This window comes from Eleutherodactylus coqui, chromosome 11 (genome assembly GCF_035609145.1).
Source record: "Eleutherodactylus coqui strain aEleCoq1 chromosome 11, aEleCoq1.hap1, whole genome shotgun sequence".
In the NCBI taxonomy this organism is placed as follows: Eukaryota; Metazoa; Chordata; class Amphibia; order Anura; family Eleutherodactylidae; genus Eleutherodactylus; species Eleutherodactylus coqui.
Window position 1 is genome coordinate 42,424,807 of NC_089847.1, and position 10,879 is coordinate 42,435,685.

The 10,879-nt window shown below is 46.9% G+C and overlaps 1 protein-coding gene across 1 annotated transcript; it reads right to left on the reverse strand.

The window, feature by feature from the left end:
* Positions 1 to 535: 535 nt before the first annotated feature.
* Positions 536 to 1,552, reverse strand: LOC136581710 (leukotriene B4 receptor 1-like). Its single transcript, XM_066582333.1, has one exon. It carries the CDS (start codon positions 1,550 to 1,552, stop codon positions 536 to 538), a length of 1,017 nt encoding a protein of 338 aa, XP_066438430.1.
* Between the last annotated feature and the right edge of the window lie 9,327 nt (positions 1,553 to 10,879).

The window sequence follows — 10,879 nt, forward strand, 5'->3', positions numbered from 1 at the left end:
GACAGGGAGTGAGCAAAACAGATACTACAGAGATCGGTCTACGTGAGGAGAGAATGGAGAAAGCTGAGCGACTCCCCTATGCTTGGCCTGGGCCCATTCTACCCAGGAGATTTCAGTATTACCACTGAGCACTGAGAGAGGGAGACAAGCCGCTTAATAGCGAGAAGAGGACAACAAGCTGAGTGTTGATTGGCAGAGAAAGATTGAGTTGCCGGATCACACAGATAATATGGGCTGTGCATTATCGAGATACACTGAGAATCCTCCATGTTGCACCACTCTAACATGTTGTACCTGTACCAGAACTGTTTATGTGAATTGGAGTTTGAAAGGTGACAGTAAAGAGACAAAACCGACTGTTCCCAGTTCTTGCTCCAAAAGTTGCCCCAAATATAACGAAACCCACAATAGAGTCTCTGAGAGGAGCTTCTGATGCAAATATGAACAAAGTCTTATTATAAAATTAACACTGTTGTTAAACTCCATGGAAAGAAACCGTCACCACAAGTAGGGCGTTCATATATTTTTAAACCATCTAAATGTCAATATCAACAGTAGGAATACTGTCAATATGTGTACTGAATGTGGTGTTTCCATTAATTTCACTTTGCTTTTCTGTCTCAATTTCTCCGATATTTTCAAAAAGCATATTCAGCCTTTTAATCGTTGTAGGGCGCTTTAATTTAAACGCATAATAGAAATATAAAACAGGGTTCATGCAACTGTTTACAAATACCAACGCTGCACAGATATCACCTCCAATGTTCACAATTGCTTTCAAACTGCATATGTCCAGAAAAACAGAAATGATATCTAAAATGTTGAATATGTGTAATGGAATCCAACATATGACAAAAGTGACCACAACAAGGACGATTAGTTTGTCTGATTTACATTTGCCCACAAATTTCATTTTTCGGAATTTTCTCCATAAGTAGGTGTAGCAGATGATAATAATGCCAAACGGAATCAAAAATCCAATAAAGGTTTCCAAAAGAAGAAATATTACCTTTTGCGTATCACTGGTGTATTCGTGTGGAATGCATTGGAAAGGGTCTCTTCTTTGATTTGGGTTGTAGAATGGAAGAGAGTGAATACCAACTATTGCAGCTGCTATCCAAATAAAATTGGTAATTTTTTTGAAAACGTGTTGCCTGGTCCATCTCTGTAGATCAAAGGGCCTAGACACAGCCAAAAACCTCTCTATGCTCAACAAGGTTATGAGAAATACACTGGCATACAAATTGGAATATATAACATATACCAAAACTTTGCAAAAATACACTCCAAAAATCCATTTGTTGACAGCAAATGAATATATCCAGATAGGTAGAGATAACAGAATGAGGAAGTCAGCAAGTGCTAGGTTTCCGATTAACAGCACAGTGGCAGAAATATTCTTCAGCTTTCTATAGATGGTCCACATTACCATTATGTTTCCTGGCACCCCAATCATAAAAGCTAAAGACAGTATAGTGCATGCACCAACATTCTTTATAGAGTAAATAGAAGGCGTCTGATCCGTCTCTGCAGAGATATTGCACAATAACATTTTTGTATTTAAACAAATAATTTCGTTTCTTCTGAAGCAAAAAAGGGTGCCTTGCACTTTATTAAAAAATTGTGAAAATCTACTGAAAAATAGTTGCAAAAATTTTGATTAATTTTCCTGCTCTTTATTGAATGTCATAAAATGAGTTCATTTTCACTAGATGACTTTCTTCTGGATTGATAGACGGTTTTTAATTCTGAAAGACAAAGAAAATATGTAAATTACATATTAAAGTCAAGTGTAAAAGTTTAAAAAACAATGTCAGACCTTACTAATTTTTCCATCCCTAAACAACTTTGGTGTGGCAGACCCTACCTGGAAACAGGACAATTGCCTCAATAAGTCCCACATCAGAAACCTAAAGGGCCTAGTCTGTCCCAAGATGGAGGATAAGGATGGTGTTTAATGCAGATGGAAAGAACAATGTATATAACACAGTATTTGGTAGAAGTGAATAAGTCCTACACAGAATAAATAACCACAGGTACTTAGCTGACCGGAGTCCACTGACTCACACACTTCAGGCAGGACAATATTCAGTGCCGATGTAGAAATGGGCCCTTAATACATATACTTGCATTATGGCTGATTGGTTGGATGAGGAAACACGTTCCTAACAACCAATCAGTCGGTACACCATAGGACATATTGTAACAGGGATGTAAAGAAGGGCACATCATACACTGAAACCACTGAGGGATTTCTGATAGGCGACACCTCAGGGCGTCTCACCTTTTTGGGAAAGGAAGAAGACACTCAATGGCACCCACCACCAAATGACAGAAAGCATGAGCCAAACGATCAATCCCATGCGCAGGGGCTGACATTGTTACTTCACCCTGGATCAATGAATAGGATCTGCCATGATCAGTCAACAACAAAAACATACTGAAGAAAAAAGAAAAACGTCTGCATGGATGAGTCCTTATCCTGTGTTAAGCTAAACTAATAAGTCACTCTGCACCTAATGATCCTTTCACACAGGATGAGCTGTCAGGGAAACCATGTCTGACATCTCATCCCAGTGATGCTCACTTCTGTGCTGTTACACAGGAGCGAGTATCGTTGGCATCGCTCAAAGCGCTGCTGAAATGTAGGCAAAGAACATCGGGGAGCGTTCTACCCCCGCCCACCTACATTCACAGTAAGCAGGTTGAAGGGCACATCGTTCAGTTTTCTGCATGCAGAAACTGAAAAATTCTTGTTCAGTCACTGCATACGTTTACACAAGACATTTTTCATTCAGCGCGGGAATCTGAACAATTCTGAGCTATAATCATCCTGTGTAAAAGGGCCATAACATGTATGGGGAAAAGTGATTAAGATACAGCTGACCTATTTACTGGCATTTATTAAATGATTACTTAGTAGAGATGAGCGAGCATACTCGCTAAGGGCAATTACTCGAGCGAGTATTGTCCTTAGCGGGTACCTGCCCACTTGGAGGAAAAGATTCGGGTGCCTGCGCAGGTGAGCGGTGAGTTGCGGGAGTGAGCGGGGGGGGAGAGAGGGAGAGAGAGATCTCCCCGCCGCTCCCCACCAGCACTCGAATCTTTTCTTATGAGCGGGCAGGTACTCGCTAAGGACAATGCTCGCTCGAGTAATTGCCGTTAGCGAGTATGCTCGCTCATCTCTATTACTTAGGCATACATTAAACTTAAGATATAGTCATAACAATGGTCAATATTTTATAAGGAGTAATTTGCCAATCCAAGCATTGCTGTCGGTATATAAACAAAGCTAAAGACTAAAAGTTACAGGACTTTCTCATCTGTACTGATTTCTATGTTGGAATAGCACTGGAGTTCAGAAAGTTAAAGCAACCCTCCGGTTTGGGAGAAAAAATGATGGCCACAGCTTCTCTGACTACCAGATGCACACTGTGTATTAGTATGTATCATTAGTCTGAGACACTACAGACTGCTTTGATTGGTCAGTGCTGCCCATGTGATCAGTACTAGCCAATCGGAGCAGCATGTAGTGTCGTGGACTAATGATGCATACTAATACACAGTGTACACCAGGTAGTCAGAGAAACATTATGGCCAGCTTTGTTTGTCCAGAACTAAAGGGTTGCTTTAAGAGACTGCTGAAAATAAGGGATCTTCTTAATAACCCTAGACCAGCGACAATATTGGTCTTAACTAGAGATGAGCGAGCACCAAAATGCTCGGGTGCTCGTTACTCGAGTCGAACTTTCAGTGATGCTCGAGAGTTTGTTTCGAGTAACGAACCCCATTGAAGTCAATGGGTAACTCGAGCATTTTTGTATATCGCCGATGCTCGCTAAGGTTTTCATTTGTGAAAATCTGCAAAACACAAGAAAGTGATGGAAACGACACAGAAACGAATAGGGCAGGCGAGGAGCTACATTTTGGGCTGCAGGTCCCAGGTCCCACTATTAAGCCACAATAGCGGCAAGAGTGAGACCCCCCCCCCCCCCACACACACTGTCAGCGTAAAGATCGTTCTCCTCTGCCACAGCTGTAACAGCTGTGGCAGAGAAGAACGATGTTAGCCCATTGAATTCAATGGAGCCGGCAATACAGCCGGCTCTATTGAAAGCAATGGGCTGCCGGCGTACGCGGGATGAATTGTTGGGAAGGGCTTAAATATATAAGCCCTTCCCTACAATTCTTCCAGAAATGTGTAAAAATAAAAAATGTATATATACTTACCTGGTCCCGGCAGAACGATGTTAGCCCATTGAATTCAATGGAGCCGGCAATACAGCCGACTCCATTGAAAGCAATGGGCTGCCGGCGATCGCGGGATGAATTGTCGGGAAGGGGTTAAATATATAAGCCCTTCCCTGCAATTCATCCAGAAATGTGTAAAAATAAAAAATATATATATACTTACCTGGTCCCGGCAGACGGAGTTCAGAGCGGCAGGCTGCAGTTCTCCTGAACTGCTCTGAACAGCTGTGAGTAGTATTCAGCAGCCGGGGATTTAAAATCCCCGCCTGCTGAATGAGATGCCTCTGATTGGTCACAGCCTGACCAATCAGAGGCATCCCTCACTCACACCCATTCATGAATTCATGAATGGGTGAGTGAGGGCTGCCTCTGATTGGCTCAGCGCAGGGACAGCTGAGAGCTGCCCCTGAGCCAATCAGAGGCAGCCCTCACTCACCCATTCATGAATTCATGAATTCATGAATGGGTGTGAGTGAGGGATGCCTCTGATTGGTCAGGCTGTGACCAATCAGAGGCATCTCATTCAGCAGGCGGGGATTTTAAATCCCCGCTGCTGAATACTACTCACAGCTGTTTAGAGCAGTTCAGGAGAACTGCAGCCTGCCGCGCTGAACTCTGTCTGCCGGGACCAGGTAAGTATATATATATTTTTTATTTTTACACATTTCTGGATGAATTGCAGGGAAGGGCTTATATATTTAACCCCTTCCCGACAATTCATCCCGCGATCGCCGGCAGCCCATTGCTTTCAATGGAGTCGGCTGTATTGCCGGCTCCATTGAATTCAATGGGCTAACATCGTTCTGCTGGGACCAGGTGAGTATATATATATTTTTTATTTTTACACATTTCTAGATGAATTGCAGGGAAGGGCTTATATATTTAAGCTCTTCCCGACAATTCATCCCGCGTACGCCGGCAGCCCATTGCTTTCAATAGAGCCGGCTGTATTGCCGGCTCCATTGAATTCAATGGTCAGTGCTCGTTTAATCGAGACGAGTACCGCGTGGTGCTCGTCTCGAGTAACGAGCATCTCGAGCACCCTAATACTCGAACGAGCATCAAGCTCGGACGAGTATGCTCGCTCATCTCTAGTCTTAACTCTTAAAACACTAGTGATATATATTTACCACCAGCAGGGGCATAGAGATGTCACCATGAGACTGCTTTTGAGCCTTTGGAAAGAGGAGGCTTAGTTCTGGTTGGTCCCATCCCTTTTGCTACTGGGTTGTGAGAACCTGTGCAGTAGGGTGGCCCATATAGATATGGCAAAGAATAAAGTGGCAACTATATAGCAAGATACCTTCCAAATTCGTTACATCTGCTAATAGTAATGTTAGGGTAAAGTTTTAGCTTTAAATTCCAACTGCAAGATGGTGCTTAAAGCTGATGTGTATTATAAGAAATAGCGCTTAAGATTTCCAGTTACACGAGTTACAGCGGTAATATTAACAATTTGCTTTTGCAAAACAACCACTATACTTTAAAACATTACGTATTGAGGCCTTAGTCAGACGGGCGTTTTTTCGCGCGATTTGCGCATGCGCATGCGATTCACGCATATATAGAACCAATGGTTCGCTATGGTATCGGTCACATGTCCGCTTTTTATGCGGATATGCGATAAATTATAGGACACGATGATTCGCAGATCGCGCCTATCTGCGTTCGGCGTTTTATGTGCGCACCAAAATCATTTTTTTCGCCGGCCAGTCTAAGTTTCATGCGCATTTTGATGCACACGGCGATTTTTCTCCGGCCAGACGGGCGTTTTGCTGCGACGATTAACGCGGCTAGGTGCAGATTTTTCCCGCGATTTTTCGCCTCCGGTCACGCGATTTGCGCATACGCATGCGACATGCGATGCGCAAATCGCGCGAAAAAACGCCCGTCTGACTAAGGCCTGACAATGGCATTTGTCATGTACTAATAATATTTGTCCTGACTATCTACACATTTGTGCTGTTCCAACCAAAAATACATCTGAATATATGAATTCCCTAGATCTCCCTACTTTGGCATGTTGATACTGAATAGAATACGTCTTGAAATAAACTAAATAAATACAACCTACAGGTTATATGATATAATAAGTAAATATGCAGAATAAGAGACTACCTGAAAAGAAGACAATTTTCATCGAAAGTCAGAAAATTCATGGTCTTTGAGCACAACCTTGTCATACACATAAGAACCTGAAACTCTGCTCCAAATAAAGGTTTGTTAAACGAAAAAAAATAGAGGGTGTCTTGCTTTGTAGTTGAGTTTTTTGCGCCACCCTACAGTGTGCAGTTCCCGCTATCGTCTAAGAAACTGCATTGTTAGCAAGCAAGGAATGGGGAAGCGACTCATGACTAATAAAAAGTGCTTTCAGAGGGAAATAATGACCCTACTTTCCTGGCATCATAATTAGAGATGAGCGAACGCGTTCGTCCGAGCTTGATATTCGTGCGAATATTAGGGTGTTCGGGATGTTCGTTATTCGTAACGAACACCATGCGGTGTTCTGGTTACTTTCACTTCCTTCCCTGAGACGTTAGCGCGCTTTTCTGGCCAATTGAAAGACAGGGAAGGCATTACAACTTCCCCCTGCAACGTTTAAGCCCTATACCACCCCCCTGCTGTGAGTGGCTGGCGAGATCAGGTGTTCGCCTAATATAAAAGTCGGCCCCTCCCGCGGCTCGCCTCAGATGCGGTGTGAGTTAGATGAGGGACAGTGCTGTTTATACCGGAGCTGCTGTAGGGAAAGAATTGGTAGTTAGTGTAGGCTTCAAGACCCCCCAAAGGTCCTTATTAGGGCCACTGATAGCTGTGTGTTGGCTGCTGTTAGCAGTGGCATTTTTTTTTTTCTCAAAATCGGCTCTGCAGAGCGTTGCACCTGGCATTAGGGACAGAAGTGCTGCATAGGCAGGGAGAGTGTTAGGAGTGAGTGTAGCCTTCAAGAACCTCAACGGTCCTTTCTAGGGCCATATTTATCCGTGTGCAGTACTGTCCAGGCTGCTGTTAGCTGTGCTGCATTTTTTTGGGGCTTCTCAAAATCGCCTCTGCAGAGCATTCCACCCTCCATTGATACTGCAGGGAAAGAATTGTATAGGCAGGGCCACAACACAGTTATTATTCATAGAATATACGCAGTGCTGCCTTTTGGTGGAAAAACAAGTGGAAACAAATCTATTTGTCCAGCCTGTGTCCGTCCTTACGGGCGGTGGACACGTGTGAGCTGCGTGAAAAACATTGCTAAATCATACGCACCCAGCTACGCTTTACTGCTGGCTTCGCCATTTGCTTTCCTTAATTGGGAAAAAAAATACCTGCTCTGCCAGAGTTATAATAACTCTGCTACCCTCACGTTCTGTGACACATAAGCAGGGACACAGCACAGTTATTACACTTCTCATGTTCATTGAATATACGCAGTGCTGCCTTTTGGTGGAAAAACAAGTGGAAACAAATCTATTTGTCCAGCCTCTGTCCGTCCTTACGGGCGGTGGACACGTGTGAGCTGCGTGAAAAACATTGCTAAATCATACGCACCCAGCTACGCTTTACTGCTGGCTTCGCCATTTGCTTTCCTTAATTGGGAAAAAAAATACCTGCTCTGCCAGAGTTATAATAACTCTGCTACCCTCACGTTCTGTGACACATAAGCAGGGACACAGCACAGTTATTACACTTCTCATGTTCATTGAATATACGCAGTGCTGCCTTTTGGTGGGAAAAAACTGAAAACAAATCTATTTGTCCAGCCTCTGTCCGTCCTAACGCCTGTGGACACGTGTGAGCTGCGTGAAAAACATTGCTAAATCATACGCACCCAGCTACGCTTTACTGCTGGCTTCGCCATTTGCTTTCCTTAATTGGGAAAAAAAATACCTGCTCTGCCAGAGTTATAATAACTCTGCTACCCTCACGTTCTGTGACACATAAGCAGGGACACAGCACAGTTATTACACTTCTCATGTTCATTGAATATACGCAGTGCTGCCTTTTGGTGGGAAAAAACTGAAAACAAATCTATTTGTCCAGCCTCTGTCCATCCTAACGCCTGTGGACATGTGTGAGCTGCGTGAAAAACATTGCTAAATCATACGCACCCAGCTACGCTTTACTGCTGGCTTCGCCATTTGCTTTCCTTAATTGGGAAAAAAAATACCTGCTCTGCCAGAGTTATAATAACTCTGCTACCCTCACGTTCTGTGACACATTAGCAGGGACACAGCACAGTTATTAAACTTAGATTATTCATTCACTAGAGGCAGTGGGGCCTTTCGTTTTCCCAAAAGGGCAAAAATTATATTTGGCCTGCAGTCTTGCGCCAATTTATTTCCTGCCTGTTAAATCAAATCACTGGTAATACAGCATGCTGAGGGGTAGGGGTAGGCCTAGAGGACGTGGACGCGGCCGAGGACGCGGAGGGCCAAGTCAGGGTGTGGGCACAGCCCGAGCTCCTGATCCCGGTGTGTCGCAGCCGACTGCTGCGCGATTAGGAGAGAGGCACGTTTCTGGCGTCCCCACATTCATCGCCCAATTAATGGGTCCACGCGGGAGACGGTTATTAGAAAATGAGCAGTGTGAGCAGGTCCTGTCCTGGATGGCAGAAAGTGCTTCGAGCAACCTATCGTCAACACGCAGTTCTGCGCCGTCCACTGCTGCAAATCCGAATCCTCTGTCTGCTGCTCCTCCTTCCTCCCAGCCTCCTCACTCCACTACAATGACACCTGCTCAGGAGCGGGAACACTCCCAGGAACTGTTCTCGGGCCCCTGCTTAGATTGGGCAGCAGCGGTTCCTCTCCCACCAGAGGAGTTTATCGTCACTGATGCCCAACCATTCGAAAGTTCCCGGGGTCCGGGGGAAGAGGCTGGGGACTTCCGCCAACTGTCTCAACAACTTTCTGTGGGTGAGGAGGATGATGACGATCAGACACAGTTGTCTTGCAGTGAGGTAGTAGTAAGGGCAGTAAGTCCAAGGGAGCAGCGCACAGAGGATTCGGAGGAAGAGCAGCAGGACGATGAGGTGACTGACCCCACCTGGTGTGCAACGCTTACTCAGGAGGACAGGTCTTCAGAGGGGGAGTCAAGGGCATCAGCAGGGCAGGTTGCAAGAGGCAGTGCGGTGGCCAGGGGTAGAGGCAGGGCCAGACCGAATAATCCACCAAGTGTTTCCCAAAGCGCCCCCTCGCGCCATGCCACCCTGCAGAGGCCGAGGTGCTCTAAGGTCTGGCAGTTTTTCACAGAGACGCCTGACGACCGACGAACAGTGGTGTGCAACCTTTGTTGCGCAAAGCTCAGCCGGGGAGCCAACACCAACAGCCTCACCACCACCACCATGCGCAGACATATGATGGCCAAGCACCCCACAAGGTGGGACGAAGGCCGTTCACCGCCTCCGGTTTGCACCCCTGCCTCTCCCCCTGTGCCCCAACCTGCCACTGAGATCCAACCCCCCTCTCAGGACACAGGCACTACCGTCTCATGGCCTGCACCCACACCCTCACCTCCGCTGGCCCCATCCACCAATGTCTCGCACCACACAGTCCAGCCGTCGCTAGCGCAAGTGTTGGAGCGCAAGTACGCCGCCACGCACCCGCACGCTCAATCGTTAACCGTCCACATAGCCAAATTTATCAGCCTTGAGATGCTGCCATATAGGGTTGTGGAAACGGAGGCTTTCAAAGCTATGATGGCGGCGGCGGCCCCGCGCTACTCAGTTCCCAGTCGCCACTACTTTTCCCGATGTGCCGTCCCAGCCCTGCATGACCACGTCTCCCGCAACATTGTACGCGCCCTCACCAATGCGGATAGTGGCAAGGTCCACTTAACTACGGACACGTGGACAAGCACAGGCGGGCAGGGCCACTACATCTCCCTGACGGCACATTGGGTGAATTTAGTGGAGGCTGGGACAGAGTCAGAGCCTGGGACCGCTCACGTCCTACCCACCCCCAGAATTGCGGGCCCCAGCTCGGTGGTGGTATGTTCGGCGGTGTATCCTTCCTCCACTAAAGCACCCTCCTCCTCCTCCTCAACCTCTGTCTCGCAATCTAGATGTGTCAGCAGCAGCAGGACGTCGCCAGCAGTCGGTGTCGCGCGGCGTGGCAGCACAGCGGTGGGCAAGCGTCAGCAGGCCGTGCTGAAACTACTCAGCTTAGGAGATAGGAGGCACACGGCCCACGAACTGCTGCAGGGTCTGACAGAGCAGACCGACCGTTGGCTTGCGCCGCTGAGCCTCCAACCGGGCATGGTCGTGTGTGACAACGGCCGTAACCTGGTGGCGGCTCTGCAGCTCGGCAGCCTCACGCACGTGCCATGCCTGGCCCACGTCTTTAATTTGGTGGTTCAGCGCTTTCTGAAAAGCTACCCACGCTTGTCAGACCTGCTCGGAAAGGTGCGCCGGCTCTGCGCACATTTCCGCAAGTCCCACACGGACGCTGCCACCCTGCGCACCCTGCAACATCGGTTTAATCTGCCAGTGCACCGACTGCTGTGCGACGTGCCCACACGGTGGAACTCTACGCTCCACATGTTGGCTAGGCTCTATGAGCAGCGTAGAGCTATAGTGGAATGCCAACTCCAACATGGGCGGCGCAGTGGGAGTCAGCCTCCTCAATTCTTTTCAGAAGAGTGGGCC